Genomic DNA, 17,500 nt, shown 5'->3' with positions numbered 1-17,500 from the left:
ACCACTGAACAGCACAGAGTAGACTGCAGCCTCTATGTGTAGGGACCACTGCACAGCACATAGTAGACTGCAGCCTCTATGTGTAGGGACCACCCACTGCACAGCACATAGTAGACTGCAGCCTCTATGTGTAGGGAACACCCACTGCACAGCACAGAGTAGACTGCAGCCTCTCTGTGTAGGGACCACTGCTCAGCACAGAGTAGACTGCAGCCTCTCTGTGTAGGGACCACTGCACAGCAGAGTAGACTGCAGGCTCTATTTGTAAGGACCACTGAACAGCACAGAGTAGACTGCAGCCTCTATGTGTAGGGACCACTGCACAGCACAGAGTAGACTGCAGCCTCTATGTGTAGGGACCACTGCACAGCACAGAGTAGACTGCAGCCTCTATGTGTAGGGACCACTGCTCAGCACAGAGTAGACTGCAGCCTCTATGTGTAGGGACCACTGCACAGCAGAGTAGACTGCAGCCTCTATGTGTAAGGACCACTGCACAGCACATAGTAGACCGCAGCCTCTATGTGTAGGGACCACTGCACAGCACAGAGTAGACTGCAGCCTCCATGTGGGGATCACTGCACAGCACAGAGTAGACTGCAGCCTCTACATGTAGGGACCACTGCACAGCACAGAGTAGAATGCAGCCTTTATGTGTAAGGACCACTGCACAGCACAGAGTAGACTGCAGCCTCTATGTGTAGGGACCACTGCACAGCAGAGTAGACTGCAGCCTCTCCATGTAGGGACCACTGCACAGCACAGAGTAGACTGCAGCCTCTCCATGTAGGGACCACTGCACAGCACAGAGTAGAATGCAGCCTCTATGTGTAAGGACCACTGCACAGCACAGAGTAGACTGCAGCCTCTCCATGTAGGGACCACTGCACAGCAGAGTAGACTGCAGGCTCTATTTGTAAGGACCACTGCACAGCACAGAGTAGACTGCAGGCTCTATGTGTAAGGACCACTGCACAGCAGAGTAGACTGCAGCCTCTCCATGTAGGGACCACTGCACAGCAGAGTAGACTGCAGCCTCTATGTGTAAGGACCACTGCACAGCACAGAGTAGACTGCAGGCTCTATGTGTAAGGACCACTGCACAGCAGAGTAGACTGCAGCCTCTCCATGTAGGGACCACTGCACAGCACAGAGTAGAATGCAAATGCAGCCTCTATGTGTAAGGATCACTGAACAGTACAGAGTAGACTGCAGGCTTTATGTGTAGGGACCACTGCACAGCACAAAGTAGACTGCAGCCTCTCTGTGTAGGGACCACTGCACAGCAGAGTAGACTGCAGGCTCTATTTGTAAGGACCACTGAACAGCACAGAGTAGACTGCAGCCTCTATGTGTAGGGACCACTGCACAGCACAGAGTAGACTGCAGCCTCTCCATGTAGGGACCACTGCACAGCACAGCGTAGAATGCAGCCTCTATGTATAAGGACCACTGCACAGCACAGAGTAGACTGCAGCCTCTATGTGTAGGGACCAATGCACAGCACAGAGTAGAATGCAGCCTCTATGTGTAGGGACCACTGCACAGCACAGAGTAGACTGCAGCCTCTATGTGTAGGGACCACTGCACAGCACAGAGTAGACTGCAGCCTCTATGTGTAGGGACCACTGCTCAGCACAGAGTAGACTGCAGCCTCTATGTGTAGGGACCACTGCACAGAGTAGAATGCAGCCTCTATGTGTAGGGACCACTGCACAGCACAGAGTAGAATGCAGCCTCTATGTGTAGGGACCACTGCACAGCACAGAGTAGACTGCAGCCTCTATGTGTAGGGACCACTGCTCAGCACAGAGTAGACTGCAGCCTCTGTGTGTAGGGACCACTGCTCAGCACAGAGTAGACTGCAGCCTCTATGTGTAGGGACCACTGCACAGCAGAGTAGACTGCAGCCTCTATGTGTAGGGACCACTGCACAGCCCAGAGTAGACTGCAGGCTTTATATGTGGGGTGTATATAGGATACCAATTTTCAGGAGCCATAAAGCACAGAGCACATCTTCATGTCATGTCTGACCCCACACATAGGGGGCAGCACAGATCCACAGTGATGCCCGGGTATTTGCCTGTCACAGCTCGCACTGGGCATAGAACTGACCTGTTGATCTCCTCTCACCTGTGTCCTGACCACTGTGATTTATCACCCTCATCATCCTCAGAGTCCATAACTGTTTCCATGCAGCAGGTGTCCGCAGAGCCTTAGTGTCTGCCCCATGTCCATTAGTCATAAAGAGAAGGAATGATCCCGTGGAGAGACCATGGGGTGTGAGCCTGAGGTATGGTACCATGGAGACGAGAGGTCCCGGGTCTGGGGGTGTCCTCGCTCACAGTCCTGCATGCTCCCCCACAGTCAGGCATGTAGTGTAATGACAGTTGCTTTGTCTGCAGTGAAAGGATTAATAATATAACTGGGCGTTCACATAATGCACCGAGCGATGACATCACCCTCCGAGCAGAGAGATCAATAGCAGCGCATGGACTGCATTGTAATAACGCCACTACAGCATGATGTAAGCATGGCTGCACTTCGCTCTGCAGCGGGACTGTACCCCAAGTCTAGTGCTCACACTCCGCATGCCTGCACCTCATACTGCAGTGGGACTGTACCCCACGTCTACTGCTCACACTCCACATGCCTGCACCCCGTACTGCAGCGGGACTGTACCCCACGTCTACTGCTCACACTCCACATGCCTGCACCCCGTACTGCAGCGGGACTGTACCCCACGTCTACTGCTCACACTCCGCACGCCTGCACCTCGTACTGCAGCGGGACTGTACCCCAAGTCTACTGCTCACACTCCGCACACCTGCACCTCATACTGCAGTGGGACTGTACCCCACCCCACGTCTACTGCTCACACTCCACATGCCTGCACCCCGTACTGCAGCGGGATTGTACCCCACGTCTACTGCTCACACTCCACATGCCTGCACCCCGTACTGCAGCGGGACTGTACCCCACGTCTACTGCTCACACTCCACATGCCTGCACCCCGTACTGTAGCGGGACTGTACCCCACGTCTACTGCTCACACTCCGCACGCCTGCACCTCGTACTGCAGCGGGACTGTACCCCAAGTCTACTGCTCACACTCCGCACACCTGCACCTCATACTGCAGTGGGACTGTACCCCACGTCTACTGCTCACACTCCACATGCCTGCACCCCGTACTGCAGCGGGACTGTACCCCACGTCTACTGCTCACACTCCACATGCCTGCACCCCGTACTGCAGCGGGACTGTACCCCACGTCTACTGCTCACACTCCACATGCCTGCACCCCCTACTGCAGCGGGACTGTACCCCAAGTCTAGTGCTCACACTCCGCATGCCTGCACCTCATACTGCAGTGGGACTGTACCCCATGTCTACTGCTCACACTCCACATGCCTGCACCCCGTACTGCAGCGGGACTGTACCCCACGTCTACTGCTCACACTCCACATGCCTGCACCCCGTACTGCAGCGGGACTGTACCCCACGTCTACTGCTCACACTCCACATGCCTGCACCCCCTACTGCAGCGGGACTGTACCCCACGTCTACTGCTCACACTCCGCACGCCTGCACCTCGTGCTGCAGCGGGACTGTACCCCAAGTCTAGTGCTCACACTCCGCACGCCTGCACCTTGCTCTGCAGCGGGACTGTGCCCCAAGTCTAGTGCTCACACTCCACATGCCTGCACCTCATACTACAGCGGGACTGTACCCCAAGTCTACTGCTCACACTCCACATGCCTGCACCCCGTACTGCAGCGGGACTGTACCCCACGTCTACTGCTCACACTCCACACGCCTGCACCTCGCTCTGCAGGGTGACTGTACCCCAAGTCTACTGCTCACTCTCCGCATGCCTGCACCCCGTACTGCAGCGGGACTGTACCCAACGTCTACTGCTCACACTCCGCACGCCTCCACCTCGCTCTGGAGCGGGACTGAACCCCAAGTCTAGTGCTCACACTCCGCATGCCTGCACCTCGCTCTGCAGCGGGACTGTACCCCAAGCCTAGTGCTCACACTCCACATGCCTGCACCGGGACTGTACCCCACGTCTACTGCTCTCACTCTGCACCTTGCTCTGCAGCGGGGACTGTACCCCAAATCTACTGCTCACACTCCGCACGCCTGCACCTTGCTCTGCAGCGGTACTGTAGCCCACGTCTACTGCTCACACTCCGCATGGCTGCACCTCACTCTGCAGTGGGACTGTACCACACGTCTACTGCTCACACTCCGCACGCCTGCACCTCACTCTGCAGCGGCACTGTACCCCAAGTCTACTGCTCACACTCCGCATGCCTGCACCCCGTACTGCAGCAGGGACTGTACCCCAAGTCTAGTGCTCACACTCCGCATGCCTGCACCTCATACTGCAGCGGGACTGTACCCCAAGTCTAGTGCTCACACTCCACATGCCTGCACCTCATACTACAGCGGGACTGTACCCCAAGTCTACTGCTCACACTCCACATGCCTGCACCCCGTACTGCAGCGGGACTGTACCCCACGTCTACTGCTCACACTCCACACGCCTGCACCTCGCTCTGCAGGGTGACTGTACCCCAAGTCTACTGCTCACTCTCCGCATGCCTGCACCCCGTACTGCAGCGGGACTGTACCCAACGTCTACTGCTCACACTCCGCACGCCTCCACCTCGCTCTGGAGCGGGACTGAACCCCAAGTCTAGTGCTCACACTCCGCATGCCTGCACCTCGCTCTGCAGCGGGACTGTACCCCAAGCCTAGTGCTCACACTCCACATGCCTGCACCGGGACTGTACCCCACGTCTACTGCTCTCACTCTGCACCTTGCTCTGCAGCGGGGACTGTACCCCAAATCTACTGCTCACACTCCGCACGCCTGCACCTTGCTCTGCAGCGGTACTGTAGCCCACGTCTACTGCTCACACTCCGCATGGCTGCACCTCACTCTGCAGTGGGACTGTACCACACGTCTACTGCTCACACTCCACACGCCTGCACCTCACTCTGCAGCGGCACTGTACCCCAAGTCTACTGCTCACACTCCACATGCCTGCACCCCGTACTGCAGCGGGACTGTACCCCACGTCTACTGCTCACACTCCACACGCCTGCACCTCGCTCTGCAGGGTGACTGTACCCCAAGTCTACTGCTCACTCTCCGCATGCCTGCACCCCGTACTGCAGCGGGACTGTACCCAACGTCTACTGCTCACACTCCGCACGCCTCCACCTCGCTCTGGAGCGGGACTGAACCCCAAGTCTAGTGCTCACACTCCGCATGCCTGCACCTCGCTCTGCAGCGGGACTGTACCCCAAGCCTAGTGCTCACACTCCACATGCCTGCACCGGGACTGTACCCCACGTCTACTGCTCTCACTCTGCACCTTGCTCTGCAGCGGGGACTGTACCCCAAATCTACTGCTCACACTCCGCACGCCTGCACCTTGCTCTGCAGCGGTACTGTAGCCCACGTCTACTGCTCACACTCCGCATGGCTGCACCTCACTCTGCAGTGGGACTGTACCACACGTCTACTGCTCACACTCCACACGCCTGCACCTCACTCTGCAGCGGCACTGTACCCCAAGTCTACTGCTCACACTCCGCATGCCTGCACCTCATACTGCAGCGGGACTGTACCCCAAGTCTAGTGCTCACACTCCGCATGCCTGCACCTCATACTGTAGCGGGGACCGTACCCCAAGTCTAGTGCTCACACTCCGCATGCCTGCACCTCATACTGTAGCGGGGACCGTACCCCAAGTCTACTGCTCACACTCCGCATGCCTGCACCCCGTACTGCAGCAGGGACTGTACCCCAAGTCTAGTGCTCACACTCCGCATGCCTGCACCTCATACTGCAGCGGGACTGTACCCCAAGTCTAGTGCTCACACTCCGCATGCCTGCACCTCATACTGCAGCGGGGACCGTACCCCAAGTCTAGTGCTCACACTCCGCATGCCTGCACCCCGTCTGCCACTCACACTCAGCATGCTACAGCAGGCAGCTCTCACTTCTCACCGCCGTCTGGTTACCGCATGACATGTGGACGTGCAGAGGTGCATGAGGGTGCATGTGTCTTGACCACTTTAGTTTGGCTGTTTTTTGGCATGTCTCTTTTTTCTGTTTCCCCCCCTGCAGCTTGGATAGACCAATGTCCAAACGTTGCTCAGGTCTGAGTACTTGCACGCTGTGGAAACTCTCTCAGGATTTGCACAAATTAAACTCTTATCCTCGCACTGATGTCGGTGCTGGCACGCCTGGCAAGAAGAGAAGCGCCCTGGCCGCCATGGACAATGAACATTACGCCAACTATGGCGAGCAGTTTGATATTAATAACTAACGCAAGGCTGATGCATGTGGAGATAACGTGGCCAGGGCCCCTCAGCCGGAGCGCAGCGCACAACCAACCTCATATATTACTAGAGCCAGTTAGCTAGGTGCAGGAGCCCCCCACCCTAGAACACGAGCGCGCTGGACCCCCATCATTACGTCAGATTCCAGCTCACAGCGCTTTGTCCCTTTTCATTGCTGCTTATGTACAAATAAAATCCTCTCATCCGCCTGCTCCCGCACTCAATTAATAAACCTATTTTTCTACAAGGAGAAGTTTTGTGGTTTAATAGTGTTCTGTAAAATAGAAGCTCAGCTCTGTAGTGAGGGAGATCAGATAGGGCGGGTGAGGGGTTAACAGCGGACTGCAGGAGAAGAAGGCAGGTAACACACTAATCCATGAAGGTAAGACACTATTTCCTCCTTGATACATTGTAACCTGTGATTGGAATACTTGTAGTGATACAATGAAATACGGAGAAGATGGAGTATGTAGGTAGAAAGATACTTTATTAATAGATATACAATAGTAAATAATATAGACAATAAAAGCCCAGAGTAATATATACTACGTGGCTGGGCAATATACTACGTGGACATGCATATTCTAGAATACCCGATGCATTAGAATCGGGCCACCATCTAGTATAGACAATAAAAGCCCAGAGTAAAGTGCACAAGGATAATGCTGAAGGATCACCGATGCTGTGCAGCCGCCAACCGTGAGCAGGGAGCGCTTATCTAATAAGATCAGTAGTAGCAGAAATTGTGACCAAATAGTCCAAACATAGTATAAAGAGAGGCAGATAGATTGTGCTTACCAGTATATAGGTTGGAGGATTAGCAGCACCGGACAGGACCCGAAAAGAACGCCAAGGTACGTTTCGCTATTTTGTATAGATGTTTTCTCAGGGTTCTTTTACGTTTCGCTATTTTGTATAGATGTTTTCTCAGGGTTCTTTTACGTTTCGCTTTTTTGTATAGATGTTTTCTCAGGGTTCTTTTACGTTTCGCTTTTTTGTATAGATGTTTACTCAGGGTTCTTTTACGTTTCGCTTTTTGGTATAGATGTTTTCTCAGGGTTCTTTTACGTTTCGCTATTTTGTATAGATGTTTTCTCAGGGTTCTTTTACGTTTCGCTTTTTGGTATAGATGTTTTCTCGAGGTTCTTTTACGTTTCGCTTTTTTGTATAGATGTTTTCTCGAGGTTCTTTTACGTTTCGCTTTTTTGTATAGATGTTTTCTCAGGGTTCTTTTATGTTTCGCTTTTTTGTATAGATGTTTTCTCGAGGTTCTTTTACGTTTCGCTTTTTTGTATAGATGTTTTCTCGGGTTCTTTTACGTTTCGCTTTTTTGTATAGATGTTTACTCGGGGTTCTTTTATGTTTCGCTTTTTTGTATAGATGTTTTCTCGGGGTTCTTTTACGTTTCGCTTTTTTGTATAGATGTTTTCTCGGGGTTCTTTTACGTTTCGCTTTTTTGTATAGATGTTTTCTCGAGGTTCTTTTACGTTTCGCTTTTTTGTATAGATGTTTTCTCGGGTTCTTTTACGTTTCGCTTTTTTGTATAGATGTTTTCTCGGGTTCTTTTACGTTTCGCTTTTTTGTATAGATGTTTTCTCGGGGTTCTTTTACGTTTCGCTTTTTTGTATAGATGTTTTCTCGGGTTCTTTTACGTTTCGCTTTTTTGTATAGATGTTTACTCGGGGTTCTTTTACGTTTCGCATTTTTGTATAGATGTTTTCTCGGGGTTCTTTTACGTTTCGCTTTTTTGTATAGATGTTTTCTCGAGGTTCTTTTACGTTTCGCTTTTTTGTATAGATGTTTTCTCGGGTTCTTTTACGTTTCGCTTTTTTGTATAGATGTTTTCTCGGGTTCTTTTACGTTTCGCTTTTTTGTATAGATGTTTTCTCGGGGTTCTTTTCGGGTCCTGTCCGATGCTGCTAATCCTCCAAGTTATATACTGGTAAGCACAATTTATCTGCTCTCTTTATACTATGTTTGGACTATTTGGTCACAATTTCTGCTACTACTGTTCTTATTAGATAAGCACCCCCTGCTCACGGTTGGTGGGTGCACAGCAGCGGTGATCCTTCAGCATTATGCACTTTACTCCGGGCTTTTATTGTCTATATTATTTTCTTTTGTATATCTATTAATAAGTATTTTTTTACCTACATGCTCCATTTTCTCTGTATTTCCTCCTTATTATGGAGTTGGTGTATTTTCAGGTTTGGGGTCCTGTTTGCACAATCTAGTGATTCCCGCCATGCTGCCTGGAAGTCTCATTGTAGTGATACAATGTAACAGTCCTGTTGATACATTTTCTGCATTGAGTAGATCGTTCTCTAGATCTGTGCCGGCTTCTATAAGCCTGATTAGTGGCCAATATCAGGAATTCACTAGCCGTCACGTCTGAGGCTTCTTAGGATTTTACAGCTGATGTAATTTTTTAGATATTTTCTTATGATTGATGTGAATTTCACAATTTGTATGATGATCATCAGATCCCTATGTACCAAGAATAGACTGATGGAGTAGGGAGCTGGGGGACTACAAGTCTCAGCATGTTTCCTGACATTCAGCCCATATCACAGATGATAATTTGTTTCTTTCTTACTTGACTCCAGAAGCAACGTGACAGCACAGAAGAGAGCGTGCAACACGGCGACCTGCGTCACCCACCGCCTGGCGGACTTCCTCAGCCGGTCAGGGGGAATGGTGAAGAGTAATTTTGTGCCCACAAATGTCGGCTCCAAAGCATTTGGCAGGAGAAGACGAAGCCTCCAGGTCTAAAGCCAGCCATGACCGCAGGAATAAGGTAACGGTCAGAGCCTCATGGTGTAATATGGCGGCAATCCCTGAGCATAGACACGGCACGTAATGTCATAGATGATACATAACACCAGCTAATAGGATGAGCGAGGCTGGAATAACAGGAAATAATAGGATTGTATCTAATACAATTCCCCAATCTAATGTAATTCAGCATGAAATGTATCAGCCACTGATATAGTGTAATATCAAGCACTGGAGCGTAATATGAAGGGAGATTAGGCGCCAGATTATCCGCAGCGCTCTCCTGACCAGAACCCCACTACTTTGTTTTTCTCCTTTACGTCGGATGTTACACTTATTTTATCCAAATCCTGTTTTTATTACATTTCCGAGCTGCTGTCAATGATCAGAGCAGAGACTGAGACACGGATAGTCAGAAAGGGAAGAGAAATAACGGCGTGATAACGAGCGCACGGAAAGAAAGACGCTACATACACAAGAAAACCTAACCCAGGGCACGGCGGCATCCGCATGTCTGGTCCCGATGCTGTGTCTGTGTACGCCGCGAGCTTCGCTGCACAACATGGATAATTACAACGTAACCGTAGATAAGGCCGGGTCACACCACCGTAGAATACAGAGGATAATTACAACGTAACCGTAGATAAGGCCGGGTCACACCACCGTAGAATACAGAGGATAATTATAATGTAACCGTAGATAAGGCCGGGTCACACCACCGTAGAATACGGAGGATAATTAGAACGTAACCGTAGATAAGGCCGGGTCACACCACCGTAGAATACGGAGGATAATTATAATGTAACCGTAGATAAGGCCGGGTCACACCACCGTAGAATACAGAGGATAATTACAACGTAACCGTAGATAAGGCCGGGTCACACCACCGTAGAATACGGAGGATAATTATAATGTAACTGTAGATAAGGCCGGGTCACACCACCGTAGAATACAGAGGATAATTATAATGTAACCGTAGATAAGGCCGGGTCACACCACCGTAGAATACAGAGGATAATTATAATGTAACCGTAGATAAGGCCGGGTCACACCACCGTAGAATACAGAGGATAATTAGAACGTAACTGTAGATAAGGCCGGGTCACACCACCGTAGAATACGGAGGATAATTATAATGTAACCGTAGATAAGGCCGGGTCACACCACCGTAGAATACAGAGGATAATTAGAACGTAACTGTAGATAAGGCCGGGTCACACCACCGTAGAATACAGAGGATAATTATAATGTAACTGTAGATAAGGCCGGGTCACACCACCGTAGAATACAGAGGATAATTATAATGTAACCGTAGATAAGGCCGGGTCACACCACCGTAGAATACAGAGGATAATTAGAACGTAACTGTAGATAAGGCCGGGTCACACCACCGTAGGATACGGAGGATAATTATAATGTAACCGTAGATAAGGCCGGGTCACACCACCGTAGAATACAGAGGATAATTATAATGTAACCGTAGATAAGGCCGGGTCACACCACCGTAGAATACAGAGGATAATTAGAACGTAACTGTAGATAAGGCCGGGTCACACCACCGTAGGATACGGAGGATAATTATAATGTAACCGTAGATAAGGCCGGGTCACACCACCGTAGGATACGGAGGATAATTATAATGTAACCGTAGATAAGGCCGGGTCACACCACCGTAGAATACGGAGGATAATTATAATGTAACCGTAGATAAGGCCGGGTCACCCCACCGTAGAATACAGAGGATAATTATAATGTAACTGTAGATAAGGCCGGGTCACACCACCGTAGGATACAGAGGATAATTATAATGTAACTGTAGATAAGGCCGGGTCACACCACCGTAGAATACAGAGGATAATTATAATGTAACCGTAGATAAGGCCGGGTCACACCACCGTAGAATACGGAGGATAATTAGAACGTAACCGTAGATAAGGCCGGGTCACACCACCGTAGAATACGGAGGATAATTAGAACGTAACCGTAGATAAGGCCGGGTCACACCACCGTAGAATACGGAGGATAATTATAATGTAACCGTAGATAAGGCCGGGTCACACCACCGTAGAATACAGAGGATAATTATAATGTAACTGTAGATAAGGCCGGGTCACACCACCGTAGAATACAGAGGATAATTATAATGTAACTGTAGATAAGGCCGGGTCACACCACCGTAGGATACGGAGGATAATTATAATGTAACCGTAGATAAGGCCGGGTCACCCCACCGTAGAATACAGAGGATAATTATAACGTAACCGTAGATAAGGCCGGGTCACCCCACCGTAGAATACGGAGGATAATTATAATGTAACTGTAGATAAGGCCGGGTCACCCCACCGTAGGATACGGAGGATAATTATAATGTAACTGTAGATAAGGCCGGGTCACACCACCGTAGAATAAGGAGGATAATTATAACGTAACCGTAGATAAGGCCGGGTCACCCCACCGTAGAATACAGAGGAGAATTATAACGTAACCGTAGATAAGGCCGGGTCACACCACCGTAGAATACAGAGGATAATTACAACGTAACCGTAGATAAAGCCGGGTCACACCACCGTAGAATACAGAGGAGAATTATAACGTAACCGTAGATAAGGCCGGGTCACACCACCGTAGGATACGGAGGATAATTATAATGTAACCGTAGATAAGGCCGGGTCACACCACCGTAGGATACGGAGGATAATTATAATGTAACCGTAGATAAGGCCGGGTCACACCACCGTAGAATAAGGAGGATAATTATAACGTAACCGTAGATAAGGCCGGGTCACACCACCGTAGAATACAGAGGATAATTACAACGTAACCGTAGATAAGGCCGGGTCACACCACCGTAGAATACAGAGGATAATTATAATGTAACCGTAGATAAGGCCGGGTCACACCACCGTAGAATACGGAGGATAATTAGAACGTAACCGTAGATAAGGCCGGGTCACACCACCGTAGAATACGGAGGATAATTATAATGTAACTGTAGATAAGGCCGGGTCACACCACCGTAGAATACAGAGGATAATTATAATGTAACCGTAGATAAGGCCGGGTCACACCACCGTAGAATACAGAGGATAAATATAATGTAACCGTAGATAAGGCCGGGTCACCCCACCGTAGAATACAGAGGATAATTAGAACGTAACTGTAGATAAGGCCGGGTCACACCACCGTAGGATACAGAGGATAATTATAATGTAACCGTAGATAAGGCCGGGTCACCCCACCGTAGAATACAGAGGATAATTATAATGTAACTGTAGATAAGGCCGGGTCACACCACCGTAGAATACAGAGGATAATTATAATGTAACTGTAGATAAGGCCGGGTCACACCACCGTAGAATACAGAGGATAATTATAATGTAACTGTAGATAAGGCCGGGTCACACCACCGTAGGATACAGAGGAGAATTATAACGTAACCGTAGATAAGGCCGGGTCACACCACCGTAGAATACAGAGGATAATTATAATGTAACTGTAGATAAGGCCGGGTCACACCACCGTAGAATACGGAGGATAATTATAATGTAACCGTAGATAAGGCCGGGTCACACCACCGTAGGATACGAAGGATAATTATAATGTAACCGTAGATAAGGCCGGGTCACACCACCGTAGGATACGGAGGATAATTATAATGTAACTGTAGATAAGGCCGGGTCACCCCACCGTAGAATACGGAGGATAATTATAATGTAACCGTAGATAAGGCCGGGTCACACCACCGTAGAATACGGAGGATAATTAGAACGTAACCGTAGATAAGGCCGGGTCACACCACCGTAGGATACAGAGGATAATTAGAACGTAACCGTAGATAAGGCCGGGTCACCCCACCGTAGGATACGGAGGATAATTATAATGTAACCGTAGATAAGGCCGGGTCACACCACCGTAGAATACGGAGGATAATTATAATGTAACCGTAGATAAGGCCGGGTCACCCCACCGTAGGATACAGAGGATAATTAGAACGTAACCGTAGATAAGGCCGGGTCACCCCACCGTAGAATACAGAGGATAATTATAATGTAACTGTAGATAAGGCCGGGTCACACCACCGTAGAATACAGAGGATAATTAGAACGTAACCGTAGATAAGGCCGGGTCACACCACCGTAGAATACGGAGGATAATTATAATGTAACCGTAGATAAGGCCGGGTCACCCCACCGTAGGATACAGAGGATAATTAGAACGTAACCGTAGATAAGGCCGGGTCACACCACCGTAGAATACAGAGGATAATTATAATGTAACTGTAGATAAGGCCGGGTCACACCACCGTAGAATACAGAGGATAATTAGAACGTAACCGTAGATAAGGCCGGGTCACACCACCGTAGAATACAGAGGATAATTAGAACGTAACCGTAGATAAGGCCGGGTCACCCCACCGTAGAATACGGAGGATAATTATAATGTAACTGTAGATAAGGCCGGGTCACACCACCGTAGAATACAGAGGATAATTAGAACGTAACCGTAGATAAGGCCGGGTCACCCCACCGTAGGATACGGAGGATAATTATAATGTAACCGTAGATAAGGCCGGATCACACCACCGTAGAATACAGAGGATAATTATAATGTAACCGTAGATAAGGCCGGGCGATGCAGCACTCGGACCAGAGTTACTTAATGGGCAGCTCACATCAATCACTATTTATCTTCTTGGGCGTATTCAGTGTGTGTGTAATATCACAACCTGCGGCGATTTACTGCGATTGTCACTGAGACTCGCCAATGCAAGAAAAAAAATCACAACACTCGGAGCATGCGATTCTTACGCATCAGTGTCCTCTGAAAAGTCAGCAATTCATGTGCCGCATACAGTAAAATCACAGTGACAGGTTAGAATGGAATAGATAGAATAGAAATATATATATAAATATGTAATGTGTGTCACTGACGTGTGTGTGTGTGTGTGTGTGTGTGTGTGTGTGTGTGTGTGTGTGTGTGTGTGTGTGTGTGTGTGTATATATATATACACATATATATATTCCAACCAAAAGCAAAAGAAAAATGTCACCGCACCGCTGCTTGATGCCCGACCCTAAAGTCTTCAACCCAGATAGTCTGAACAGCGTTCAATGCCTACTCTGAACGTTCCCTCTGATACCATTGGGGGTGCAGCTACAAGAAAAATCCAAACAATCCATGTCATGCAAAAGCACAAGAAAAAGAAGCGCACTTACCCCAAGTACAGTGGTCACAGATTTATACGGACATATTTAACACATCGGCAGGGAGGAAAGTGAACAGTGAACGGACTACGGCCGTTTCGTGCTATACGGCACTTCAACGGGTCCTTGATCATTATATATATATATATATATATATATATATATATATAGTGTGTCACTGATGTGTGTGTGTTATATATATATATATATATATATACACACACATACATACACACATACATACATACATACACACACGTCAGTGACACACATTATCTACTATATAATTGTCTAAGGGTCACTTCCGTCTGTCTGTCATGGATATTCATTGATCGCGGCCTCTGTCTGTCATGGAATCCAAGTCGCTGATTGGTCATGGCAAAACGCCCACGACCATTGCCACGACCAATCAGCGACGGGCACAGTCCGCGGCAACATGGCCGCTCCTTCCTCCCCGCAGTCAGCACCCGCTCCGTACTCCCCTCCAGTCAGCGCTCACACAGGGTTAATGCCGGCGGTAACAACCGCGTTATGCCGCGGTGTAACACACTCCATTAAAGCTGCTATTTAAAGCTGCGTTTTATAATTTTGCAAAAATACCTGTCCTTAGTCGTGGAGGCGGGCCTCCCCCTGCTGCACACGCCACACTGCCGTCACTCAAAGCTTCTTCAGCGCCGGGCACCGCCCCCTCCGTACTGTTTTCCAATCAAATCCGGCGCCTGCGCTGTTTAGTTCTGCCAGTGGCAGGCGCAGTGAGCGCTGCCCGTCTGACCTCAGATGCAGTCTCGCAGACCGCGCCTGTGCGGCCGCCCTGCCTGTGGATCCCAGCCCCGCAGTGTGTTATGCATTATGCGACGCCGAGAAGACAGTTGAGTGACGGCAGTGTGGCCTCCACGACTAAAGACAGGTATTTTTGCAAAATTATAAAACGCTTTATTTCTGCTTTGACTGCACCAATAACTAAAAGAGCCACCTTGTCAGAATGCAGCATTACTGCTGCACAAGATGGATCTTTTAGTTTCTAACGGCTGGAGGGGGGACAGTGGCCCTTTAAGAAGAATAAAAAAAAAATTGTCATATACTCACCGATCGGCGCCTTTCCCGCTCCTCGCGATGCTCCGGTAACCGCTCCATGCATTGCGATCTCGCGAGAAACGCTTCCTGGATCCACGGGCCAACGGAAGGTGAGTATATAACTATTTTTTATTTTAATTCTTTTTTTAAAACAGGGATATGATGCCCACATTGCTATATACTACGTGGGCTGAGCAATATACTACGTCGCTGGGCAATATACTACGTGGCTGGGCAATATACTGCGTGGCTGGGCAATATACTGCGTGGCTGGGCAATATACTGCGTGGCTGGGCAATATACTGCGTGGCTGGGCAATATACTGCGTGGCTGGGCAATATACTACGTGGCTGGGCAATATACTACGTGGCTGGGCAATATACTACGTGGCTGGGCAATATACTGCGTGGCTGGGCAATATACTACGTGGCTGGTCAATATACTACGTGGCTGGGCAATATACTACGTGACTGGGCAATATACTACGTGGCTGGGCAATATACTGCGTGGCTGGGCAATATACTGCGTGGCTGGGCAATATACTGCGTGGCTGGGCAATATACTGCGTGGCTGGGCAATATACTGCGTGGCTGGGCAATATACTGCGTGACTGGGCAATATACTGCGTGACTGGGCAATATACTGCGTGACTGGGCAATATACTGCGTGGCTGGGCAATATACTGCGTGGCTGGGCAATATACTGCGTGGCTGGGCAATATACTGCGTGGCTGGGCAATATACTGCGTGGCTGGGCAATATACTACGTGGCTGGGCAATATGCTACGTGGCTGGGCAATGTACTACGTGACTGGGCAATATACTACGTGGCTGGGCAATATACTACGTGGCTGGGCAATATACTACGTGGCAGGGCAATATACTACGTGGCTGGGCAATATACTACGTGGCTGGGCAATATGCTACGTGGCTGGGCAATGTACTACGTGACTGGGCAATATACTACGTGGCTGGGCAATATACTACGTGGCTGGGCAATGTACTACGTGACTGGGCAATATGCTACGTGGCTGGGCAATATGCTACGTGGCTGGGCAATGTACTACGTGGCTGGGCAATGTACTACGTGGCTGGGCAATATGCTACGTGGCTGGGCAATGTACTACGTGGCTGGGCAATGTACTACGTGACTGGGCAATATACTACGTGACTGGGCAATATACTATGTGGGCTGTGCATACTCTAGAACAGAGGTCCCCAACCGCCGGTCCGCGGACCAGGACCGGGCCGTTGGGGTTTTTCAGCCGGTCCGCGGCGCCGCTGACAGCTAGCTTCGTGGCCCTGCGCCTGGTCAGAGCACGCTCTGTGACAGCTCGCAGCTCCCGGCAGAGAACATTATGCAGGACGGGGCGGGGCGTCAGGCGGGTCTTAGTGACACAGCCCTCCTGCGCAGCATGGTGTGTTCCTGACGGGGTGGGGCGGCAGGCTCTCCTCACTGACACGCCCAGTGGCATATCTAGGGGGGCGCAGCCGGCAGGGGGGCGCAGTCGGGCCGCCTCATTCGGCGGTCCGCAGTGTCTCCCCCCGGCGGCTGCATTCTGCCGCCCCCGGTCAGGGAGTCAGCTGTTCTCTGTGCCGACTGTCAAGCTGACAGCCGGCACAGAGAAGCTGCAGAGCGCCGGCTCCCAACAAGTGCAGAGGTGGAGGGGAGCCCCTGCAGAGTGGCTATGACGGGAAGGGAGAAATCCCTGCAGCTCCACTGCCCAGCGATCTGTCTTCCTGCTTCCTCTCACACAGACGCGCCGCTGGATGACGTCATCATTCAGCGGCCGGCTGTGTCAGAGGAAGGCAATGAGATGCTGTGGGAGAGTGCGAGGAGAGGTGAGAGGGGTGTGTGAATGTGTGTGTGAGAATGTGTGTGTGTGAGAATCACATTCTCATTATAAATGTCATAATTATATGATAAGTATGCACTAAGCTCCACCCCTCCATAACTCCACCCCCATATGACCAGAGCCCCGCCCCTGCCCCACCCCCACCCCACCGGGCCATGGAAAACTGGTCTTGCTTAAAGCCGGTCCCTGGTGCAAAAAAGGTTGGGGACCTCTGCTCTAGAATACCCG

At 50.0% G+C, this 17,500-nt stretch overlaps 1 protein-coding gene across 2 annotated transcripts in view; it reads left to right on the top strand.

The window, feature by feature from the left end:
- Positions 1–17,500, top strand: part of CALCB (calcitonin related polypeptide beta) — a 31,238-nt gene that overhangs the window by 8,072 nt on the left and 5,666 nt on the right. Inside the window, exon 4 of one of the 2 annotated variants that reach the window (XM_069738860.1) lies at positions 8,971–9,161. In XM_069738860.1, coding sequence (XP_069594961.1) covers positions 8,971–9,136 — 166 coding nt within the window. In that variant the 3' untranslated portion in view covers positions 9,137–9,161. Of the gene's footprint in view, positions 1–6,149; positions 6,697–8,970; positions 9,162–17,500 lie in introns of those variants that run through there. The other variant, XM_069738859.1, reaches the window with a different exon arrangement.

The sequence above is a fragment of the Ranitomeya imitator genome, chromosome 9 (genome assembly GCF_032444005.1).
Source record: "Ranitomeya imitator isolate aRanImi1 chromosome 9, aRanImi1.pri, whole genome shotgun sequence".
Classification (NCBI taxonomy): domain Eukaryota; kingdom Metazoa; phylum Chordata; class Amphibia; order Anura; family Dendrobatidae; genus Ranitomeya; species Ranitomeya imitator.
The sequence above is the reverse complement of the archived record's forward strand: the minus strand, read 5'-3'. Positions and strand labels throughout refer to the sequence as shown.